Source organism: Choloepus didactylus, chromosome 7, assembly GCF_015220235.1.
Source record: "Choloepus didactylus isolate mChoDid1 chromosome 7, mChoDid1.pri, whole genome shotgun sequence".
Classification (NCBI taxonomy): domain Eukaryota; kingdom Metazoa; phylum Chordata; class Mammalia; order Pilosa; family Megalonychidae; genus Choloepus; species Choloepus didactylus.
In genome coordinates, this window is record NC_051313.1 from 124,970,211 (window position 1) to 124,995,359 (window position 25,149).

Consider the following 25,149-nt stretch of genomic DNA (forward strand, 5'->3'; position numbering starts at 1 on the left):
TTGAGTCTTCCTGCCTTTGGTAATTGAAGAGTGTGGTTTCTCCTTGCTCTCAGAGATCCCTATCACTCCATTTCTGTGCTATTAACTTCAGTGTTTGAACGTTTACTTCTCTGGCCCCAGCTTTCTTGGTTTGTTCCTAGGATGGAGGTTTTCAGAGGGTTCTGGGTGGAATTGACCCTTCTGGGACCAACACTTAAGTGATGTCATACTCCACCTTAAACCAGCACAATTGTGACTACTAAGCAGTGAGTTGTGAGTATTCTGAATTGAGCTCATTAACTTTCTACCACCTTCTAAATCTGAGCTCTCCTGTTTAATATTAGGTATCAAACTTCGCATAGTCATTCAAATAAATCTTTGAAAGTCACCCTGAGTCACTGCCAACACCAACTTAACATTTCCCCAAGCTTGTTCCATTTTCAAACCTCTGAGCCTTTGGGTATGTTCCACTACACTTTGAGAAACAAAACTAAATGCAAGGATCAGAAGCACCTGAAACTCCTTGGGAGGCTTTTTGTTTTTGTTTTGTTTGCTTTGATTCAGGAAGCTCAATCAAGTTTAGGGGCTTATTGGGTCAGTAAGTCAAAAGGCCCTAGGGCTCTGGAAATCACCATGAAAAACTTTGAATCTTTTGGGATTCCCACCTAAAAAGAGCTAGTCCACCTTCTGCAAGATCATTAACCCATCTAATCATACCTAAGTGCATAGTGGTACATCAAGGACCAAAAAAAAGGAAGACCAAAACATTGTTATTCAACAAGGATATGTATCTCATATCCTGTCTCACCAATCAACATTGCTTCCAATTTCAAATTTTAATATATTTTACTATAATACTGGTAGTAACAACAACCAAAAAAAAAAAAAAAGCTTGCTTGCATAGAAAAGAATAGAATGAATGATACACAAGAGAAATAAAAACAATTTTTTAATTACTGAAGTATACTTTTACTAAATCAACACAAAGTACATTGTAGTAGATAATTTAAAAATGGCTTTACCTTAGGAGTTGTAAAACTGCATTCTCAGAATTTGATGTGATTTCCAGAGCCTTAGCCTGTCATTATGCTGATGGAGTCACTTTTCAGTGATTTCTCATTTCTTCAATATTCCAAGGGACCAAGTGCCAATTAAAGCATTAAGTTTTTTTTTTAATTAGAGAAGTTTGTGGGTTTACAGAACAATCATGAATAAAATACAGGATTCCCATATACCACCTCACCACCAACACCCTGCATTGGTGTGGAACATTTGTTACAACAGATGATACCACATTTTTATAACTGTACTATTACAGTCCATGGTTTAACACAGGGCTAAATGTTTGTGTAGTTCCATAGATTTTTTTTAATTCTTATTGTTACTGTATATACAATCTAACATTTGCCCTTTTAATCATATTCAGATATTTCAGTGCAGTTAATTGCAGTCACAATGTTGTGCTACCATCATCACCACCCATTACCAAAACATTTCCATCATTCCAAATAGAAACCCCATACATTTTAAGCCTTAACTTCCCATTCCTTATCCCTACTCCAACTCCTGGTAATCTATATTCCAGATTCTGACTCTATGAGTTTGCTCATTCTAATTTTAATCAGTGAGATCATAGACTATTTGTCCTTTTATCTCTGGCTTATTTCACTCAACATGATGTCTTCAAGGTTCTTTATGTTGTCGCATGCATCAGGACTTCATTTCTTTTTACAGCTAATAATATTCCATTGTATGCATATACCACATTTTATTTATCCATTCATCAGGTGATGGGCACTTGGGTTGCTTCCATCTTTTGGCAATTGTGAATAAAGGGCATTAACTTTTATCATTCCCTTCTTTTGGTGATAACCTGTTATGGAAAAAAAGCTTTTGGGGATATGTTCACTATATAAGTCACTGATGACACTTTCTTTTGGCATGTATTTTCTGGTGTTTATTAAGATTAGAGTGCCCACGGAAAGTCTTCCCACACTTATCACACTCACATGGTTTCTCTCCAGTATGGATTCTCTCATGTTGAATAAAGGTTGAAATCTGGCTGAATGCTGTCCCACACTCTCCACACTCATAGGGCTTTTCTCCCAAGTGAATCCTCTGGTGACTAATAAGGGCTGAGTTCACATAGAAGGCCTTCCCATACTACTTACACTCATATAGCTTCTCTCCCATGTGGATTCTCTGATGTTTGATGAGGGCTGAGCTCACAGTGAAGGCTTTCCCATACTCATCACACTCATATGGTTTCTCACCAGTGTGGATTCTCTCATGTTTGATAAGGTCTGAGCTCACACTAAATGCTTTGCCACACTCATTACATACAGAGGGTTTCTCTCCATTGTGGATTCTCTGATGTATAATGAGGTGTGCCCTCACACTGAGGGCTTTCCTACACTCATTACAAGTATAAGGCTTTTCACCAGTGTGGATTCTTACATGCAGTGTGAGGGTTGAGCGCACGCTGAAGGCTTTTCCACAGTGATCACACTTACAGGGTTTCTCTCCAGTGTGGATTCTCCGATGTCGAACAAGGCCTGAGCTCTTGGCAAACTTCTTCCCACACTCACTGCATTTATTCTGCCTTTATTCTGTGAGCCTGCCCTCATGCCATTCTAACTGGCTCTCATGCTGAGAGGCTTTTTCATACCCAGGAACCTGTAAAGTATCCCCATGATATGTACTGGGTATCTTTTTGTGGGGGTCCATTCTTACAAAACTCCTCTCTTCAGAGTTGACACCCTGTTCACACCTCTGACCTTGATTCCTGAAACAATAAACAGATCTTTCAAATGTAATTTATTCTCTGCTACTAAAGCAATATGATGTGATACAGACTTACTAGGAATTTCAAACATGTTCACTAAGACCAGGACACAACAATTATATGACAGAACAAATGTTTTCAATCACTCTGTACCATACATAATACAGTAGCATCATAAAACTATTGGAATGAATACCTAACCCAAATGGCTATTTAAATCTACATTCTGTAAAGGTATGTAAAAAATAGAATCTGGGACCTCCTGATCCTCTCAGTTTTCCTCCTCTTATACGTAACCACTTTTGTTAGTTTCTTGTCTGTCTTTCCATATGTATTTCCATACATATAGACTGTATTCCAAATATGTACTTTAATTTCCTCCTCCTCCTTTCCTACACTGTATTTTGTTCTGAATCTTGCTGCTTTAACAATAACCTATCTAGACACAGAGATCTTCATCATTCTTTTTTATAGCTGCCTTGTGTTCCACTGTGTGGTCCTTCCTTTTTCCTCATGTCTGTTTTTAAGCTTCTGATTGCTTTGCTCTAGTGCGGTGGGAAGGCTACAAATGAGTCAGGAGGTTTGTAGTCACATGGACACTGCCCTCCATGGCTGAGGAGCTGTACCACTTGTGCGTGTTGCTGTTCTATCAAGGTTCCTCTGAACAGTACATAGTAGCTCCTTGGCAACACCAAAAAAAGCTTACTCAGTGCAGTGGTAGGATGCACATGAACTCCTCATGCTACAGAGTCCAGAAACATGATTACCACCAAAGCATGTGCTATAAGCTGCTCTGCCCTTATTATCAAAACATGGAGAATTCCCAGACCTCTCCAGCCATTCTGCCACTGGCTCACACTGGAATTATCCTTGCCAGTACCTGCCCCAATGTGTCTTCTCTAATACACTCCCCTCTCAGCCTCAAACCTCTGGTATTGACTTCAGGCAAGTACAAAAGATAAAATATAAACTTTTCTCCATTATCTAATCTGAACAAGGCAATAGATTGTTCTTTCTGAGCAGTAATCAGACACCTACTGGTTAACATTTTTAACTTTAAAGGAAAGCTATCAAGGAGGATGAAGGGATGTTTACGCTCATCTTTCAGACCAAACCAAACAAAACCAAACAAAAAAACTTGGATGGGGTGAGGAAAAGCAATATAGATACCAAAAGAAAGGAGCTTTCACAAGTACAGTACTCAGCTAAGCCAGGGCAAAATGAGAATATTTCGACACAAAGTGCCAAATGACCCTCAACTACAAACGTCATAATACAACGCAAGGAGAGCTGAGGACCCAGGGCCAAGGGAAAATAGGGTCGGCTTCATCCTATCCCGTCTCCCCGAAATTCTGCCCTGTCAGAAAAGAGAGTCAGGGTCACTCCTGTGATCACGAGGCCGCCGAGACTCGGAGGGCACCACCAGGGACTGGGGGGACCCGGCCCAAGAGACTGGCCTGTTGTAGCTCTCGGCCACAGATCCTCTCCCAGAGTGTCTGGGGTGTCGGCACTGCCAGAGTGGCAAGGGCCAAGAGGGGTGAGGGGAAAGAAAAAGGGAAGGAAAGAGAAAAGGGGAAGGGTGTGAGAAAGGGAGTGGAAGAGTGGAGGAGGGAGAAAAGTGAGGGGTTAAGTCTTGAGGCAACGTGCTGCAGCACATAGTCTCCCCTTCTCCGCGGCTGTTCATCCCAGGGGGCTCACTGAAATCCCGAGGAGAAAGACAATTAGGAACTCACCTGGCAAAATGAGGTTAGACTACCTGACCGACCGACTGAGGACCTCACTCAGCCTAGAGAGGCCGATGTCGGCGGAATCTCGCCTCGGGGCACCTGGCAGTCCGCTCTAGGATCAGGCTGGTCCCCCTCAGTGGTTGGTGAGCTGACGACCAGGGCCGAGCATGAGAAGACGGGGATTCTATTCATTCCGAAGAGGGCAGTTTACACTTTTTAATCTCTTTTAATCTTGCAGGGAAGACAATACAGTCCTCCTCTCACATATACAAAAAACAAAATTTCCGAGGTCATACGACTGATATATCAGCAGAAATGAAATCTGAACCTAAAGTGGCCAGACTCAGTCCCAACTCCTTCCACCCGCATTCCAGGTAAGCTACTTTATGGTCCCGTAAGGTTTAACACTTAGGGAGTAGGCCCTAAATTCATTTGTAAATTTACTACTATTGTAATAAAAGTACCAACTTATCAAACTTTTAAAAGTAGAGTTTAAAATTCACATAAAAAAATCAACAAGCAAGACTACCTGGGAAAACGCTGAAAAGGGAAGACAACAAAAGGGGACTTATACTAAAAGATATTAAACATGTTATAAAGCCTCAATTAAAAGTGTGGTACTGGAAAGTGAGGCAGACAATTGGAACGGAATAGAAAGTCCAGAAATATATGCAAACACATGCAGAAATTTAGCATATAATAAAGGCAGCAAAACAGTAAGAAAAGATGAGTCTACTTCAATAAATTTAAGAACTGGGTAATCATCTGATAAAACATTAAACGGATTCCCACCTCACTCAGGGATAAATTCCAAGTAAATCAAAGTTGTAAAATGTTACAAATGAAGCCGTAAAAGTACCAGAGGAAAACATGGGAAGTCTTTTTTAACTTCAAAGTATGGATGACCCCAAATCCAGAGGCCATAAATGAAAAGATTGATAAATTTAATCCACACACAGAGAATCAAATCTCCTGCAAGGTAAAACAAACAAACAGAAATATCCTAATCAAAGTCAAAGACAATTAAAACATGGAAAACATATTTACAATTTATATCTCAGACAATGGGCAGCAAAGACGGAGCTCCTTAATAAAATCCTGTGGAAATAGCAGAGTTGAACTGGATGCCCTCCTGCTCCAGCCTTACTCTGAACATAACCCTACTCTGCTAAGGGTTAACAAAGGCACACTTATCTTGATCCCATTAAATAGAGGTTTTTTTGTTTGTTCGTTTTAATATCTCCTCAGGCCTTCTTCTTGGAATTTCTAGAAGACCACAGACAGTGAAAGTCTTACACTTACAACTCTCCTGTAGAGGGAAGGTCCTCTGTGATTGTCATTGCGCTGGTATATCCTTGGGTGGGAGCTGGGGAGACAAGTGTTCCTCCCTGTTTCTAGAGCTGGCATTTCTTGATTGTGTGCAAGAGCTGAGGCCTGGAAGAAACTTATGAAAGAATCTCTTTAAAAATAAGTAAATTAGCAGAACTAGAGATAAGTAGAAAAGGAGAGAAAGAAAATAATTACAACGAACACACAGATAGCACTTCCTATGTGTCAGTTTTCATGTAATCCTCATAACTTTAGGTAGGTGCTTTTATTGCCCCCATTTTATAGATAAGGATAAAGAGGTACAAAGAGATTCACTGACTTGGCCAAAATCACAGGTAGTCTGGCTTCAGACTTACATGCCTAAAAAGTAGTAGTAGCAGAAGAAAAAAGATAAGAAGCCCTAAGAGACTAAAAGTGTTAAGGTTACGATAAAGACCTCTCCCTTCGCACCTACTATCTGGAGTCATCCAACTCTCACTCCACATCTTTCAGTTTAGCCACTCCCTTCCCTCCTCCCCTAGTGTTGTTCCCAGGTCTGATGCTCCTCAGGCAAAATAGTCAGGAACTCATCCTTGACAGGCTTGTCTGGCCTCAGCCAGTGTCAACTGAGCGGGAGCATCGCTGACCTGGAGGGTTTTCTGGTAACAGAATCCTTGTGACCAGGGAAACCAGATCCTCTAAAGAAGCAGCCATGCAGTTTTTCTATAACTGGAGGGACTGTGACTCAGAAGATTCCTTTTGAGGGCGTCTTCTTCATAAATGTTTCTGTAAATTAAACTTTTTTCTCAAAGAAAAAACAAAGACTATCATAGTGTTACACTACTTAAGTTTACAGGGGTAAAGAGCATAATGTCAAATAAGGGGCTAATTTGCAATGAAGGGCTGTGCAATCACATACTGGGACAGTATGGTAAACAGCTTTGCAGCAGGCCATGGCCCTGTGCCACAGGAATCTCCCTGCCTTGTCTCTGGGCACTGCTGGAGGAGGGCTGGGGGTGGGTGGGTAGGTGAGAGAACAGCATCTCTGGAAGGTTGCTCTGGCCTAGGCGCGGATGGAAAAGTGACTCCCAAGGGGAAGGGCGATCATTTTATCGCCAAGCTGAAAAACAGAAGTCCATTCTGCATTCAAAAAGGTAAGGTCATGGGCACAAGAAATGGAACTGTAAGGGTAAGACTCTTCTGCATTTTGAGCTCCTAATAATTATTTCCAAATATTTGCAATTTCTCCTTTTGTTTGAAAAGGCGAGCTGAGGGTCCATGGCTCTGGACACACTAGTGCCACGTTTTAGTTGTGATTTAGGGAAACTGAAGACGGCAGGAAAGGTCAGTGTTACAATCCCGAGAGAGAAGCAGTCCCAACCCCGGACCCCAACAGTACTGAATCACGAGGGAAAGTGCATTTGAGTGGAACCCCAACCGCCCCTCTCGGGGATCTTGTCCACATTTCTCTGGGACAGGCCAGCCCCCAACAGACAGGATTTGAAGAGCTGCAGCTGTGTAAGGACCACCCGGTCGCCGTTGCGCGAAGACAGACCAGTCCGAGTCCGGAGAGCAGCAACCAGCCCAGCAGTGTCCCCACAGAGACGGAACTCCCCCATGGCACTTCCGGGGCGGACCCAGGAGCCCGGAAATGTCCGGAAGGGGCGCGATATCACCCCAAGCCTGGCGGGTCCTCCGCCCGCCTGGGGCGCCTGCCTCCATTCTGTCCTGCCTGTTGCATCTCTGCCCCAATTTCCTAATTCATCCTAGTGCAGGTGGCTTTTGCTAGCTGAGTTTCACTCAGGCTAGGGCCACCCTAGAATACTGGAATTTAAAAAGACTGCAACTGGGAAAAGACATCTCTAGTGCAAGTTGTACATTATCCCTAAAACTGATTCATCCAAGGGGCCGCACAAGCTTTGGTCTTCAGTAATGAACTGAAAATCAACACTGTATGTCTAGTGCTGTCTTGAAGTTTAGGAGCCAGACACAGAGGCTTTCAAAAAATGTTTATGATAAAGCAAAATCTGTCAGACTACTCAAGTCATTTATGAACGAATTTAACACAAGACATTCAGTATATTGATTTGGATACACTCCTTGTAAAAGGAATACTTTTCAATAAAATGAAACAAAGTTTGAGTCGCAATATATAAGCCCACCCATGGCGGGACATGAATTAAAAATATACAAGGATCAGACCTGGGGGGAATAACCAGCCAGAACAGAAATGGACAAAGTCTCAGGAGATCTGAATTCCACCAGTATCATTTACTTAATGGGTGACCTAGTACAAGCCATGTAGTCCTCTGGGCCTGCGTTTACTGAGTAATGTGTTGGAACACTAAATGATCTCAAAAGTCACTTCCAACTCTAGCATTCTATAGACTATGAAAAATTATACACAATAGAGTAATGCAGTTATTTAGTGTATTACATTTAAACTTATTTTCTAACTGGGGTTGATTCTTCCAAAACTGTTGAAGGAAGTACCATTGAACTGTGAAAGGAGGTTGCTTTAAAAGCCCATTTTAAAACTACTTAATTTAGGAAATCACATTTCCCCCTACATGTGTATTTGCCTTCCTAACTAGTATTAACATTGCAGGGTAAAAACTTTTTAAGTGGGAACAGGCTTTACTTGGCAAACTGCCAACTGTCTGGCTTGTGGTTTTCTCAGAGTTAGTAATTATTCCTGTCTAGAGGCTACCCAAGGGACTGCTAAAGAATCATGTGTAGTCCCCAAAGCTGTATCAGTTACACCACCCCCACCCCCCCACCCCCCCCACCCCCAAAAGAGAGAAGAGCCCCAAGTGTATTGCCTTTGACGCTATGGTAATGAACCAAGACGTGAAAGGCTGAAACTAGATTTGTACTCCTGCAACACTTTCCACTGACACAGGGATTGTGGCAGATCTGATGTTGAAAGCAACTTTAGAACATCAGTACAATTTCATTATGCTTAGTTCCATCATTACCCTGACATGTATGGTGCTATGAAACCCAAACATTAAGGCACCTTTTTCTTTTATAATCTTAAAAACCACAATCTTCACATTTAGGATTCTTTTAAATCATGGTATAGCGAATTTTCTAACTGCAGTGCCAGCATTTCCTACCTCTTTTTTCTTCCATTTACCTTAAATATAACTAAACCAGAGTTTCTCAGCCTCAGCACTACCTATATTTTGGGTCAGATAATTCTTTATTAAAGGGGCTGCTCTGTGCACTGCAGCATCCCTGGCCTCTACACACTAGATGCAGCAGCAAACGTCAGCCCCGCTGATGGGACAACCAAAAATGTCTCCAGACATTGCCTAATTTCTCCAATTAAGGACCACTGATCTAACTTCAGATACAAGGCCTACTTTGCTATGTTAAAAGCCTAAAGACCTCTTAATACAGCACTATTAAGAATCTCCTTTCTTTTTTAACCAATAAATAAGCCTGGCCAAACAAATGGAAGAGATTCTTAATTCAGCATTTCACCCATCTTTGGCTTTACTCTCAGCTATAGTCAGAGCCTGACAAACTGTATACTCTGAGGAAACAGGTCTGTATTTTCAGAGCAGACAAAATGGTAGGAAAAGACACATATCCTTGAACATTTCTTAGATAACATCATAAATAATCCACACAATAATTCAACAAGCATTTATTAAACGCCTACTGTGTGCTCAGCACTGTACTAGGCACTATGGGGCACAGAGATACAAATGTTAAAGTTATTATTCCTGCCCTCAAGGAGCTTACATTTTGGAAATAAATACAAATATAAAACGACAATACAGAGTGCTAGAAAATAATTACAAAGCAACATATTAGTAAGTGCATGGACCACAATGAAAACTAAAAAGATAAATGCTGAAGCAGCACAGAAAAAAGGAGGTCTCAGTGTGAGGTGAGGTCAATCGGGGGGCGCTCACTCAGAAGAGATACAGGATCTAGGTTTTGAAGGAAGTTATGAACATGAGCTAGGGTCAGACAGGAATCTAAACAAAAGGAATAATATGAGAAAGGCACAGAGGCAAGAGCTTGTAAGACAACAGTGGAAGCTTAAACATGACGAATCAAGGTGATTATGCTAGAGAGTAATGAGGCTGAGGCAGATTAAGCATGAAAGACAATGTACTGGAGAACCTGGAACACAATGCTGGGGATTCTCAAGCGACAATGAGATATGAAAATGGAATTTGAGAAGGGTCATGTCAGAAGCTATGTACAAGATGGGGATCCTGAGAGCAAAGAAACTGGAAAGAATTATAGTAACCTGGGTCTCAGATGATGTGGATTTGCATGGAGGGCAATAAGGAATGGTAGAAATGTAGAAGATCCAGCCTCAAGGAGAATGATTAAGAATTAAACCAACTTAAGAAGATTTTGGACATGGAGAGTGGAAAGCAGAAAGATTAAAAGACATCTCCAAGACTGGGATAGGAAATATGAAGAATATTGACTCTGTTCAAAAGTTAAGCAATGATGCCTGTTTGAAAGGAAAACAGCCCTTGAGGAAGAATGATTTCAGTTTTCAAATAACAAGTGTATAGCTACTTGTAGAAAATTCCCACATCATGAGATAATTCACAGGACAGGAAATATTAAGTTACTTAAATACAAATTGTAAGTGTAAACAATCAAAATGGATAAATAGGAATGCAATTAGAAAAAGCAGTGAATAAAATTAAGACATGGGGATTATTCTCAGTGGGGAGGAGGAGATGACGAATAAAGAAGAGCCAGAAAATGGAGAAAAATGACCTGAAAGGATCCCACAAGCCAAAAGAGAAGATAATTCTTAACATGCAAGCAGAATGAAACCGCATGAAATATATATGAGCTACAAATAAAAGGCCTTAATATTTATCCACTGGTGCTTTTGAGGACATTTCAGTGGTGTGCTAGGTTCAAAAGTTAGTAATGGAAGTTATGAGTAGATTGAGGAAATGAGGTTGAACAATGGATGACCTGTTTGAAACACCAGGAATGATAAGGGAGAAAAAGAACAGTCATTGGAAATGGGCAGCAAGGTTGAAAGTTCTTCCTGTTTTATGCTGTAGATGAACTTACTATTGTCATCCTAACTGTCCATCTGCCTATCCTGGCAAATAGATATTTCATTTCTACCACAATTTTCTTTTCTCTTGGGCAGTTTTGAGAGAAATTTATTTGAATCCGTAAGTTATTGCTTTATCCTCCCAGTTACTCTTTTAAACATATTTAATTTGCACAATTTAGCTTTCTAGTACTACCAAAACATCAAAAGCACTAACATTGAAAACTGATATAATTACAACCTGAAATGGCATTTTCAACCATTTCCCAGTAATTCTAATGGAAATGTACCATATTGCACATTCTCTTTTCCAGTACCATGATCAGGGATAAATATTTTAAAAACAGTTATCCAGAGGTAAGGTACCCATTAGAGGCAGTATAAGTATAGCACAGTAGTTAAGAGCACAGGTTCTAGAATCAGACTGTGTAGGTTAGAATCCCTACCCTATCACTTACCAGTTGTGTGATCCTGGTCAAACAACTCAACTTTCTGAGTCTCAGGTTCTCATCTATAAAATGGGATAATAACAATAATATCTACTATAAGCACAAGAAATGCTTAACATAGAGATTGGCATACATTAAGTGTGCAATAAATGTCAGTTATTATCTGGAGCTTCAGAACAAATTGCTCCATATGGGAATCAACCACCACAGTCTGGCACTGCTATCTTGCTCCATGGAGAAAAATTTTGAAAACTAAAGACATCTTTCCTAGTATTATGCTGGACTGCCACAAAGGCATACAAAAAACACCTTATCATGCCAGGTCCTAAATCAAAAAGCTAAGGATAGGAGAATTATTGGTGAACAGTTCATTTTAGATTAGAAACAAAACAAGAATCTGCAGCATAAAGGAGCTTAATGCATGTATGTTCAGATAAAATGAAGTTTGAGTCATTTATACTTACGAGCTCAAAATAAGGTCACATAGATTGATCAATGCTATTCTAATGCTAAGAGTGAGAACTAGAGACCATGAATTGGCTTCTAGTTATGCAAAAAAAAAAAAAAAAAAAAGACCACACCACAGTCTCTTATATCACTAAAAACACAAAGGGGTGGGGGTAAAAAAATAAAGAGCAATGGAAAGGACTGTTTTGGAAAAATTAATCAAGGAGTCCAGGATGACAAGTGACAGGTGGGTATCAAATGTTTTAATGAAATAGGAACAGATAACCTTGATGTTCATCTTAGTGGTTAAGGTGGGCCATGGTGGAGGGAAGGGGTGAAGAATGGATGCTATAGGGAAGGGACTTATGATCCCAAACATGGACCTCTATGATGCAGAATTTTATGAATGATTTTTAAAAACATCAATCATAAAATAACATGATTAGTAAGTGCTGTCCCTCATAGTCACAATGTGAAATTGTGTTTCTTCTCTTGGAATTTTCTTCAGAACTGTATCATATTCTTTTGAATATGCTTAGGGAATCAATTCCAATTTTGAGAATCAATTTGATTTCTGGAAATAGCTAAAAGTTATTTAATTTCAAGTCTGGTGAATAAGTAAGTAGCCAAGTGGTCAAAAACAAACAATGATTGTAGAGTAAGAACTGGTTTTCTTGTATAGTTTATTAAATGGTAATTTTGACAGTGTTCCAAATATTTGCAGGAATGGTAGCATTATTGAAATAACAGTGCTTAAAGGACAACCCACTTTTGGATGTGTAAGTTCTGGTGAAGGATACATTATCCCTCAGTATACTGAAAGCCTCAAAGATGAAATATATTGCCTGGTGATGATAAGATTAATATTATATCTTTGCTGGTAAATTGGAAACAAGGAGTACAGATGGAGGTCACCAGGATTCAGAAGAATGAGGAATTGTGAAGTGAGGTATTTGATAGATTACTACTGTGGATATTAAAGTTATAAAAGCTAATGACAAGAAACAGAATAGAGAATGATGAGTGAGGTGCTGAGGCCATCTATAAAAGTGGGACCAGGATATTGACATGAGTAACAGACAATCCAGTTAGGTGCTTTGTGCAGGCTGATAGAAGCCAGAGAGGGCCGTACTCTAACTGGGCCATAAGGGACGTGTGTACATTCTTTGCATGGATTTTTATGTCTTCTTCAATGACCTCTATCTCCTTTTTCACCCATGTGATGCCATAACCAGGATAGTGCAAGTATTTATTTGTACCATGGCTTACAGTGGGGAGGTGGAAAGGAGATTCAGAAGTCTCCAAAAGATGCAACTATCCAAGCTCAAGAGCAGCTGGGCTGAGTCTCCACTCACCTCTTTCTCTGCATCACTCCCACAATCATCACTAATGCGTCCACTTCCTTTGCTGACACAGGTACTGGGACTGGGGGTGGTGAAGCATACAGATGCTCAATGACTCAGTGGAGTCAGTGAAGGTGATATATGAAGAAAAATTCTGGAGTTCTGTTAAAAATATAGCATTCTGAATTTGCACGGGAATATGGATTTCCACTGACTGTAAGGAATATTAGAATAAAATAAAATGCGTACTTAAGCATAAATAGGTTAAATGTCTGTAAAAATTTTCCTAGAACTAAGATCTTAGAAAGCAAAATAGAAATAAAAGTCTCACATGGAGACTGCTTAGAAATTCAGAGCAGCCTCAGATCAAATTAGGGGCTACAACGGTGCCTTCAGGGGAATAAATGGAAGAAGGGAATCACAGAAGATGGGAAGCAGAGGAAATAGGAGAAGCCTCTCCCAAACCTATAGCTACTCACCCTAAAGATAAAGTTAAGTGCCTTGAGCTCCGGACAAGGAGTTTGTTGTAATGCTATTTTAGGCCACTGGGAGTTCTTCTCCATTAGACAGCTCTCAACACAGTCAAGCCAGTCAATCTGCACCAAGGCACTGGGCCCAAACTACTGAAGAGCTATTCTAACTTTTCCACCACTATTGATTCTGACACTAGTTAAAACTGTAATGGTGACAAACTTTCTGCCTTTTTACTAGGCTGAAAGGCCTGACCAGCATGTGTTTTCTCTGGTGTTGAATAGTGCTCCAACTATGACTGAAGCCTTTGCTAAATACCTATAGATTCAGATTTCTCTCCACTGTGGATTCTCTGATGTCGAATGAGACTTGACCTCTGAATAAAGGCTTTCCCGCACTCATTACATTGATAGGGCTTCTCCCCTGTGTGAATTCTCAGGTGTTGAATGAGGCCAGTATTCCCATTGAAAGCTTTCCCGCATTCTTTACACTTATAGGGTCTTTCTCCAGTGTGGATTCTCTGATGTTCAATAAGGCCTGACTTCTGACTGAAGGCCCTCCCACATTCATTGCATTTGTAGGGTTTCTCCCCAGTGTGGCTTCTCTGATGGCCAATAAGATGTGAGCTCCGCCTGAAGGTTTTCCCACACTCATCACACTCATAGGGTTTCTCCCCAGTGTGGATTCTCTGATGTCCAATGAGGTGTGAGCTATGACTGAAAGCTTTCCCACACTCATTACATTCATAGGGTCTCTCCCCACTGTGGATTCTCTGGTGTAGAATAAGGCCTGCACTTTGACTGAATGCTTTCCCACACTGATTGCACTGATACGGCTTCTCCCCTGTATGGATTCTCTGGTGCAGGATCAGGCCTGTGTTCTGACTGAAGGCTTTGCCACACTCCTTACAGTGATAGCGTTTTACTTTGTTGTGGATATCCTGATGGGATAGAAGGGCTGACCTGTAACTGAAGGCTTTACCACACACATTACACTGATAGGGTTTCTCCCCAGTGTGGATTCTCCAGTGTCGAACAAGGCCTGAGCTCTGAGCAAAGCTCTTCCCACATTCATCACATTTATGTCGTCTTTCTTGTGTGGGATTTCCCCGCTGCCTCTCTAATCTGCCCAGAAGGTCTTGGGCTTTTCCATGATCAAGACCCCTGATAACATCCCCGTTGCATTTGGTAGCTGTCTCTCCATGTGGTTGGATTCCAGCCGATATTACCTGTTTTGAAGCTAATTCCCTGTTCTCATTCCTGGTCTCACCACCTGAAATAAAAATGTAACAAATAAATATCAAGCCAATGTCGCTCTCTAATCTCTATGCTAGGACAAAGGAATCAAAGACAAAGGGAAAGGAATACACATGGAATACATAAAACTTATGTATGTCTCCATATTGGCTTCACAATATGGGAAGAACGAGCAGAGTCAAGGAGAAGTGCCACATGTCAACTGGAGAAATGGTACCATGAAAACAGAGGAAGACTAAAGTAGAGAAGGGGTCATCTAAGGATAGGTAAAAGCTGGGGAGTGGGAAGGAATATACAACTACTAAAACATCTAATGAATGGACAGAAATGGGCAAATGCCCCAAAGAGTGAATAAAAAGGAGGCGGCAGAAGAGGCCTAAGTAAGAAAAATCTATGTAAGGATCCTACTGGAACTGGGAGTAGAATAAAGGTGTGAATTCAGAGAATACTAGAGAGACATCAATTTCCAACTGGCAAACAGACCAATACTCAATTACAAACTGTGAAGTAAGCCCTGGATTGGAGAACAAACAGTTCCATTTTAGACCAGAAGAAGACTAAATATTGTATCCCTCTGTTGGATTCCAAGCTTAAACTCAACCAAGTCTTTCAACCACAGCTACCATACATGTAACAAACAAACAGACAGACAAAAAACCTTAAATATAATAACCACCAGAGCTTTCCTTACCCAGGGAGAACATGTTTCTGTAATTCTCTGGCCTGTTATCTCTACACAGATCTCGCTGTGATGGATCAAGAAGCCACTCCTCTCGTATAAGGGACACAGCCATGTCTTCAATCTTTTCCAAAGTCTGAAACAAAGCAAGATCCCCATTTAGGGACTGAGTCTATTCCATAGCTCAGACCCAACGCGTCAGAGAGAGCCACCAGTGTTGGGAGAGAATTCAAGAGGGGAACATGTAGTGTAAAGGGATGTGAGTAGCTAGGAAGAAGAGGAAAATACACCAGATTTATTGGGGGGGAAATCAAGGATCTATCATTCTCTGTGCAAAAGAATTCAGGGTGACTTTTTGGGTGGGTACTACTGCAAAAAATGCCAAGCAAAGCTATGGGGTTTCACTGAGGAACACAACTCACCTGGAATCCTGTGGTGAGAAGTGCAGCTGCCATTTCCTGATCTCCAGGGTCTCCCTTCTGGGAAGGGACAGGACTCTGAGCAGTAGTCATGGCTGAAAGAGGAGAAAGGAGCTATGAATGAGACAAGCCCTGTCCTGTAGTTGTGGGTACCAACACTAAGCCATTCCAAAATTGTTTGTATTTCAGCAGATATGCATGTCAGAGACTTTATGTATGAAGTGCTGACACTCTGGACCCTGGGAAGCATTCCTATGGTTGCCCACAAAACAACTTTTTGTAGTTAAACAGCAAAACTTAAACAAGAATCCTCCTTTTCCTGAAATCTTCACTATTACCCAAGCTACTGCTATCCTTTTGCTTGTGTACAGTATTTCTTTAGGTCTTACTCTCTCAGCAAACTGAATATGAGAACCAATCTATCTCTGTCATCTTTCTGAAATGTCTTCCTTGGCTGCCAGCATCTGCTTTCTTTACATACCAGGTAGCTTATTACCAAAATAAACAGAGAGTATGGTGTCTTGGACAACAAGCTTTAGGACTTTAGACAAGAACTATATTATAAACCAAAAAGGTTTCTATGCTACTTCTTTGGAAATTTTAAAAATCCATTTAGGTAGAATAACTTACTACAACATGCATAATTAAAAACACAAAATCTGAGGAAGTATCAGATGAGACTGGCTACCTTGTTCTACAAGAAAATAAGGACATTCACAAAAAAATGATGGAGACATGTCAAAAGGACAACAGGAGCCAAACTGAAGGGGCTTCCTCTGGCCAAATCTGAGATAATTTAGGTATCAAAATATAGTAAGAATAATTATGGAAAACATTACAAACGAGTCCATCTTGCTAAATAAAATAAAATAATAAAGTAAAACGGGGAGAAAGGAACGCTCTACCTTACAACGAAAAACAACTAACTAATAAACGCAGAAGGAATAATAACTTAGAAAAATCACCAGTTTTCAACCATCTTAGCAAGCACTGATCTAGTCAACAAGCATCAACAGTTACTTAAAAATAGTTTTTGGCAACAAAAGTTTGATGAGGAACAGGATATTTACATAGACTAGAGAGTATCTCCCCACAAATTACTTATTAATTACTAAGGGAAAATAGTAATGTTACAAAGATTAACCTGACAAGCAAGAATAACCTAATAAGAATATGCTTAATCAAGTCACAAAAGTTGACTTCACCAATGACAGGACAAATTCTTGTGTCTCCCCCAGAAGGACACAACATTACTTGTAGTGTGTTTCTGCCAAATATGTACAACCTGAATTTAAACATGAGGATACATCAGACAGACCCAAACTGCAGACAATTCTACAAAATAACTGACCTGTATTCTCAAAAGTGTCAAGATCATGAAAGACAAAAAAAGGCTGAGGAACTATTCCAAATTAAAGGAGATATCAATGTTACATTTCCTAATTGTAATGAATTTATTGTGGTTATCTAAGAGAATGCTCTTGTTTGAGGAAATACAGACTGAAATATTTACAAATAAAGTGGCACCACAATACCAGCAAAACCTCAAAAAAGCCTATGTTGTAAATACATAAATACACTGGGGTAAAAGAAATGTGTGAATACATAAGAATCCCTAAATTCTTTAATTTGTTCTTGTGCTTACCACTGGAACTGAGAGTCTGTATTTGATACCTAAATAAACCCAGATCTTGAGACTGGTCTGTAAACACTGATTCTAGGTCCTGGTTGTCCAGGAACTAGACAGGTGTACCAAATGAATCTTCTTTCCTTTCCACTTCTCTCCTCTTTACCAATGAAATCTGGTTCCTTACCTCTCTCTTGTGATTCAGTGGTTAGAGCTGAGCTCTCTTGTGGCTGGAGCTGAGTACCTGGAGCTTCCGGTGCAGATTCTGAATGTACCATGTCCTCCCAGAATACTCTATGTCCATGTGCACGAGCCGGGACCTGGAAACAATGGAACAGATGGATTACAAGGGAATTCCTTTTAAGAAATACAGTGAATGGTATAAAGAAGAGGACTAAAAACACATCCACAGAAATACATGATGGGGAACAGAAAGAAGCAGAATCTCATTCAGGGGATTCATTTCTGCTCAGGAATCATTTCTGCTCAGTGATTTCAGTAAAGGAAAAGATTTCTGCTGATGACTTCCTTGCTGTACGAAACACCAATATTTAGTGCTGCCAAGGTAGGGGAAGAAGGAGAATGACAAGCAGAAACTTAAAGCAGTGCTGTTCAGTAGAAAGAATTTTTGGTAAGGAACTAGGTGACTTGAATTCTGGACTCAGTTCTACATTTTAACTCTGGGAGTTCCTGAGAAAGTAATTAAGCTCCTTAAGCATCAGTTTCCCTTCTGGTAAATGGGAACACCAATAAAGTTATAGGGACATTGGGAGGATAAAAATTGCATTTATATGCTCTACAAAACTAAACAGAAAAACAAAAACAAAACACTACAAATACAATTCATGCCACATTACAACTGCAACTGTTTTCAACCTTACCCAACAGAAACATGTGCTCAGCATTTATCCTCACACTGTGGTGTCAATGTCCCTCCACCCAGCTTCCAGGACTCCCACAGTCATAGCATGCACACTTCCTTATACTTACTGGTCGCCCTAGTATATCAATTTGTCTTTCCAAATCCTCCAATAGGGTCACCACCTCTTCTCCATTCTCTAGCTGATGTTCCTTAACCAGAGTCTGGAGCTCCTCAGGCAGGATGGTCAAGAACTGCTCCAGCACCAGCAGCTCCAGGATCTGCTCCTTGGTGTTCAAATCTGGCCTCAGCCACTGATGGCAAAGTGCCCGGAGTTGGATCAGAGCTTCTCGGGGTCCCAGTGTCTCCTGGTAGCATAACTGCCTGAAGCGTAGGCGGAACAGCTCTTGGCCAGGAGGGTTATTTTCATGCAGACTAGATTCCTGGTCCCAACCATGATCCTCCTCTACCTTGACAATCACAAGGTCCTCTTCAGGAGCTTGGTCTGGTGGGGATGAGGCTGAAGGCTTTCTTGATTCTGCAGCCATTTAGGGCTGGCAAAGCTCAGGAGGCTTGATTTCACTCCAAAGTCCTCTTTCCTAAGGGTACTTCTGAGGGTTTGAGAAAATGACAACAGGGTTAAGAGAAGCCAAAGATCATAGTAATTTACTAAGATATCTTAATAAGCTTCCTTAAACTTCATGGTTCAGTCATTTAAATGATCCTCTCCCTGGACCCCAGAAATAACTCCCTACATACTTAACCTTCTGCCATGCCAGCCATGTCAAACCTATCTGAGGAATAATTCCTTCCTTCTGCTTTCTTTACCTGAGGATGTGAAAAACAGCTAAACAAAGTCAGGAAACCATGTAGAGTAGGTTTAATTCAAACTCCATATTTAACCTCAGCTGGCCCTCAGTGCTACTACTGACTCCTTGTAGTTTCCAACATGAGCTGTACTAACCTGTTTCCATACAGTTCAGCTCTCAACCTTTCTCTCACTCTCAAAAGATGAGATTAACTTCCATATAATCTAGCTCTAATTATACATTGTCAGGAGCTGTCCAAACACTTTCTTCTTCTCCATTTCATATTCATTACCCTACCTGTGCTCCCTATCTTCCCTCCTATGTCAAGGCTAACCTTCTACTATGTACCTTATTTCCAGCTCTAGAACTCTTTTCAGAGCACTGGTCTCACATCTCCAAGGAACCTGGATACCTTGTCAACATCTGCAATCCAAAAATCTAATCCCACACACTGACCTTCCAGAATGTTAAATGAAACCATACAGTATGTAGCCTTTTGAGTCTGTCATCTTTTAATCAGCATAATACATTTGAATTCATTAAAGTTGATGCATATATCAGAAGTGTATTCTTTATCTGGATGTACATTTGTTTATCTATTCCCCAGATGAGGGATATGAGTTGTTTCTCCTTTTTGGTGATTACAAATAAAACCATCATAAACATCTGCACATGAATTTTTGTTTGAACATAACTTTTCATTTCACTTGGGTAAATATCAAGAAGTGGAACTGCTGGGTCTTACGAAGTATATATAGCAAACCACCAAACTGTTTTTTGAGGTGGCAAGGAAAATATGGGTAAAGAGCTAAAGGATATTAAGAGAATGTGTGAGTATAAAGAAAAATTTGAAAGTATAAAAAGGACCATAACAGAAATTACAGGGATGAAAGGCACAATACTAGAGATGAAAAATACAGTAGAGGCATCAGGTCTTGTCCATTCCCTATCCAGTTCAGTACTTTTAGTGGCTAACTTTCCATATTTTAATGTCTTCCCTCTCTAATCTGAAGAGGCTACATCACTTTGCAGTCCAGTAGCAATGTATGAGACTTATGGTTGTTCCACATCCTGACCAGCACTTGGTATCATCAGTTTTTAATTTTTTTAAAATTTCAGACATTCTAATAGGTGTGTAATGGTATCTCATGGTTTTAATTAGCATTTCCCTACTGACTAATAATGTTGAGCATCTTTTCAAATGCTTATTTCCTGTCTGTATATATTCTTTGATTAATTATCTGTTAAAAATTTTTGCCTCTTTGGGTTATTTTTTTATTACTGAGTTTTAAGAATTCCTTATGTATTCTGGATGTAAGCTCTTTATGAGCTATACGATTTACAAGTATTTTTTCCCAGTGTTATCTTGTCAGTCTCTTAACAGCGTCTTTTGAAGAGGTTTTTTTTTTTGAAGACTAATATCAATTTTTTTTCTTTTAAAGATTGTGCTTTGGTGTCATATCTAAGAAATCTTTGTCTAATCCAATGTCACAAAGATTTCGTCCTGTTTTCTTCTAAAATTTTTTTTCATTTAGGTCTATGATCAGTTTTAAGTTGATTTTTATATGGAGTTTGGGATATGGATAGAGGTTTTTTTTTTTGAAGACTAATATCAATTTTTTTTCTTTTAAAGATTGTGCTTTGGTGTCATATCTAAGAAATCTTTGTCTAATCCAATGTCACAAAGATTTCTCCTGTTTTCTTCTAAAATTTTTTTTTCATTTAGGTCTATGATCAGTTTTAAGTTGATTTTTATATGGAGTTTGGGATATGGATAGAGGTTTTTTTTTTTCTTTTGCATATGGATAGTCAAGGTTCATCTTTAACTTGTGAACAACTGGCCATCTTATAATAAATACTCCTCAATAGTAGCTATAAAATGTTTTAAAGTTAAGTGTGCACCATTTAAGAACCTGACATTGCTGATGAGGTATTAAATCAATTCACAAAAATGAAACTGATATATCACCTAATTAATAGATTTCTTCATAATTTATCATACCAAATCAGGCATCAAGTCTTGTCTATTCCCCATCCAGTTTGCTACTTCTAGTGGCTAATTTTCCATATTTTAGTCTCTTCCCTCTCTAAACAGCCAGTTTTGAGGATTACAACCAATAACTAACAGATTACAAAGGTATGTGCTCCCAAATTAGTCCACCATGTACTCACCTTTCAAATGGTTTTATAGGTACACGTCATATATTAAGTTGGTAAGTACCTTTTGGATAAAAAATGCCTCTTACATACCATCCTCCCTAAAGAACATCTAGCCAAGTACACTGATTTATGAATTTAAAATAAACAATTTTAAGGTTTCTATTGGATCTCAAATGCTATAATCCTGGGAACTACTGAAGGCACAACTCCAGATTTTAACAGTATTATTTTTTCAACAGATATAGAATGTTTGCTTCCTTTGGACTAATTAAGTCTAATTTCAGAAATGTTTGGGAACTGCAAACAAAACAAAAGAAAAAAGATATTTCCCAGGTATCAAAAATCAAGAAAAGGTAGGTGAAGCAAAAAATGCTTTATAGCTATCTCAAATTGTCTTAGCTTAATGTTTTAACATCTACCACACTTTACATTTAACCACAAAAGAAATTCAGAGCATGCATGCATTTGCTAAAACAACGACTGCTGCATACATGTATTTATCTGATCGAATTAAACAACTGAAATAAGGATTGTTTTTAAAGGTAGTGGTCATGGTAGTATTAACGTAGCCTGATAAAAATCGCTCATGACTGAAATGAGTTTTGGAAATGATTTTTCAACAAGGATCTGCTTTAGTTTTGTTAAATAAAACAAGTAAGGTAACCTGAATAAGATTAGATTCTGTACTATCTTGAAATTGTCAAAAATGTTTTTTTGTACAATTATCCAGTCAACAAATCACATTTTCTGGATATACCCCCAAAACAGAGTAATTTAACAACATAAATGGAAGGTTTCCGTGGGTAAAAAGCAAAATATATCTTTAAAAAGTCACATAAGTGAGAATCTTACTGTAATTGAAACGCAAAATTGCTAAGTGGAAACAACTCTGAACATGGAACTATTTGGACAAAAAGCTAACAGTGAAGGGGCCTTTTCTGTTTTCAGACAAAATATCGACTTCAACATAATAGCACAAAACGATTAAAAATGATAAAAGCGAACCCCCAGGAGAGGTTCCCAGCAGAAACTTCGGGGACCTTGGTCCGGCCTGCACCGGCGACCAAGACAGTGCCTGAGAGTTAGTCATCCCTGAGGGCCGAGCTCAGCGCAGGACCCCTCGACGGTCCTCACGGGCCTGTCCTCACCTGCGGCCTGGTCAGGACACAAAGCCCCTCCCTTCCTCCTGCCCAGAGCCAGAACCGTACTCACAGTGAGTTCCAGAAGCGGCCCGGGATAGAGAAGGGAGACTACAAAACCTGAACGGACCCAAAGAACCAGCGGCGAGAAACAGAGGGCAAAGCTGTACTCCAGGAAGGTCCCTCCAGCCGCTAACTTCCAAACCCGCGGAGGCACAACACTGGCCGACAAGCATCTTGCCCCAAGGCACTTCCGGAAACTCTCTAGGAATCCTGGAGGTCTGGGAGCTCTATGGTCGATCTGCCCAGGAGACTAGGGCACCGCGCCCTTCACGGGCAGTAAGCTGCATCTCGGGTTTCTTCTGTGCTTGGGCGTTACAAGTTGCGCAGCCCCTTGGGACTGCAACCTGCTGAGAAATAACTGACCTTGGTGTCACCTCCGCCCCGCTCCACACGTTCGCTGGCTAGGGTAACGGTCCCCCGGGGGCAGAGCCACAGGCGTTCGGAGGTCGGGGTTAGGAACTGGCAGAAGCTAGGAAAGCGAAGGAGGAGGGTGCGCTTTATCTATCTCTATAATGCTAATTAACTGGACACGCGTTTGGTCCTGTTAGACACCCCTGCTCTTTACTGTTCTCTCTTCATAGACTAGTCCTCCCACATAGACTGCAAATTACTTGAGGAATTCCTGCCAAACAGTTCATAGTTATTTTTTTAAATCCTGGTGGGACCTAGTAATAATAATACACATTTTACTATTAAGTTTTCAAACAATAATTGTAATTGAGTAGTAAAAGTTTTGAACCTTTACATATTTCCCATCCTTTCCTATCTTAATGAATTGCAATCTCTTACAAAACCTGCTTTGTCATCTATCTTTTTTAAGGCTAAATCTCTGACATAAGCTAGGAGGTGACCACAAAGTTTGGGAAACAAATCTATGTTCATTCTTTATATACCCGTTGTATTAAAGCTTTTAATTCTTCAGACTAAATATTCGGGGGTGGGGATCGGGGAAGTGTCTTTTATTTTTGTTGTTGTTTCGGACCCGCATTTTCCCCCTTCAAACCATTCCCAGCTACCCATTTATTCTGAGTTCTCAGTTGCCCCACCCATCTTCACCTTAAATTTCCCTCTTTATCTGCTTCTGCTGATAGCCACCACCAATGTTTCTATCCTTTATTCCCGAATCCCAAAATATTTTATAATATCTGCACAATGTGGAGTTCTTTGGCATGACCCAAATTTGAATACAAGTGGAAGTTCTTCAAACATAAATTTATCATAAGGTAGAAGAAACAAATAACATACATTTTATAGGTAGTAACCTGCAAAAAATGTGGAGATTAGGTAAAAATTGAAATTTTTCATAATTGTTTCCAGTTTCAACTTTCTCTTTGTAGAGCCTGAAAAGAGGTCTCTGGAAAGCCAACTTAATACATGTAAGAAATGGCATCTGCTACCAAATAGATATATCTTTCCCTCAAAGGACAGGCTGATCATAAATATATCTCATTCATTTTCATAAAGGTTTTTGAGACTCAACTCCACTGAGTATTGTAAAGGAAGTCTCTTGTAAAGGAAGTCTTCTAGGAAAAAAGGCATTTCATTCTGAAGTTGGATTAATTACATGAAAATTGAGATGAGTATGATAGACTCAAAAGACAGTATTCACTTTTGTATTTATGAATACAGAGCAGATGCCAGTTTAGAGAATGTAGCCAACAGCATTAAAAACCAAATAGCAACATTAACTATATTCTCTGCAGAACAGTAATTTATGACATTTCTCCAAAAACTAACATATGGTGTTCAACAGTAAAAAGGCAAAAAAATCACTGGCAGTTGCTACTCAACTCAAGACACTATTTTCAACAGAATTTCATGTCTAGTTTGGTTCTCTGTTTCGGAGCATGGCTTGCTTTTCAGATGAAAAACCTGGAGAGGAAGGAGTGGAGATAGTATGGAGAAAGGAGGACACACCCAGGGCAGAAAAATACTGGGAGTAAAAAGAGGTGCATTTCTCTGGTCAGACAACTGAGTAAGGAGATAGTTATTCTGAGAACTTCTCAAATAAAGAATACTGTACTGATCTGAGAGTTGGGGAGGTAGCAGGAGCTTCTCTATGAGACTGAAGATAGCAACAGGAATAATTTTTCTCCAGGGAAGTCAGAACTAGGCATCAGTGCAGCTTGAAAGTGGCTCTTTTTTAATAGTAGAACTTTATAAGTATCTTGTTACATCACCACACATGGCAACCCCATACAACCTTGAGTTCCATCATCACTGCTGTTGAGTTTTTCCATTACGTTCTGGTACCAGTATGTAAAAGGCACCTTTGACACCCTGTTTGGTCTTGGCTGAAGTTTCAATGAATGGAAACCCATAACTCCTGGCCAGTTTATGTGCTTGTTTTGTGTCAACTGTCCTTATAGCCAAATCACACTTGTTTCCTAACAGCACCATAGATACATCAACTTGCTTAATATGCTCCCTGTAGGGGTTAATATCTGTAAATGATTGCTATTACTGGTGGCAGACACACAAAGACTTGGCCTGTCCTCATGTATTGGTCTCTCATGGCACTGTACTCCTCTTGTCCGGCTGTATTCAGTATGTCTAACAGATAGGTTTCACCATCT

The 25,149-nt window shown here is 39.9% G+C and overlaps 2 protein-coding genes and 1 pseudogene across 2 annotated transcripts in view; all 3 read right to left on the reverse strand.

Annotated features, from left to right (window-relative positions):
* Positions 1 to 1,694: 1,694 nt before the first annotated feature.
* On the reverse strand, positions 1,695 to 8,520 carry LOC119540995 (annotated as a pseudogene).
* Positions 8,521 to 12,414: 3,894 nt separating this feature from the next.
* Positions 12,415 to 22,748, reverse strand: ZKSCAN8 (zinc finger with KRAB and SCAN domains 8). Its single transcript, XM_037844884.1, has 6 exons — positions 22,584 to 22,748; positions 18,534 to 19,013; positions 17,731 to 17,863; positions 15,920 to 16,011; positions 15,510 to 15,633; positions 12,415 to 14,834 (listed from the first exon to the last, which is right to left on the reverse strand). Exons 2-6 carry the CDS (start codon positions 18,948 to 18,950, stop codon positions 13,873 to 13,875), a joined length of 1,728 nt encoding a protein of 575 aa, XP_037700812.1. The 5' UTR covers positions 18,951 to 19,013; positions 22,584 to 22,748; the 3' UTR covers positions 12,415 to 13,872.
* ZSCAN16 (zinc finger and SCAN domain containing 16) overlaps positions 18,883 to 25,149 on the reverse strand; it is a 32,589-nt gene continuing 26,322 nt past the window's right edge. The window contains exon 6 of the mRNA XM_037844907.1: positions 18,883 to 19,013. The gene's annotated coding sequence lies outside the window, so the exon portion shown is untranslated. The remainder of the gene's footprint in view (positions 19,014 to 25,149) is intronic.

What these genes read in the sequence shown, in the direction of transcription:
- ZKSCAN8 (XM_037844884.1), bottom strand. Translation starts at nt 18,950, where the DNA reads ATGGCTGCAGAATCAAGAAAGCCTTCAGCCTCATCCCCACCAGACCAA. An exon ending in TTGATATACTAGGGCGACCA is followed by an intron (nt 17,864 to 18,533) that starts GTAAGTATAAGG and finishes CATTGTTTCCAG; the next exon opens with GTCCCGGCTCGTGCACATGG. An exon ending in TTCTCACCACAGGATTCCAG is followed by an intron (nt 15,634 to 15,919) that starts GTGAGTTGTGTT and finishes GCTTTGTTTCAG; the next exon opens with ACTTTGGAAAAGATTGAAGA.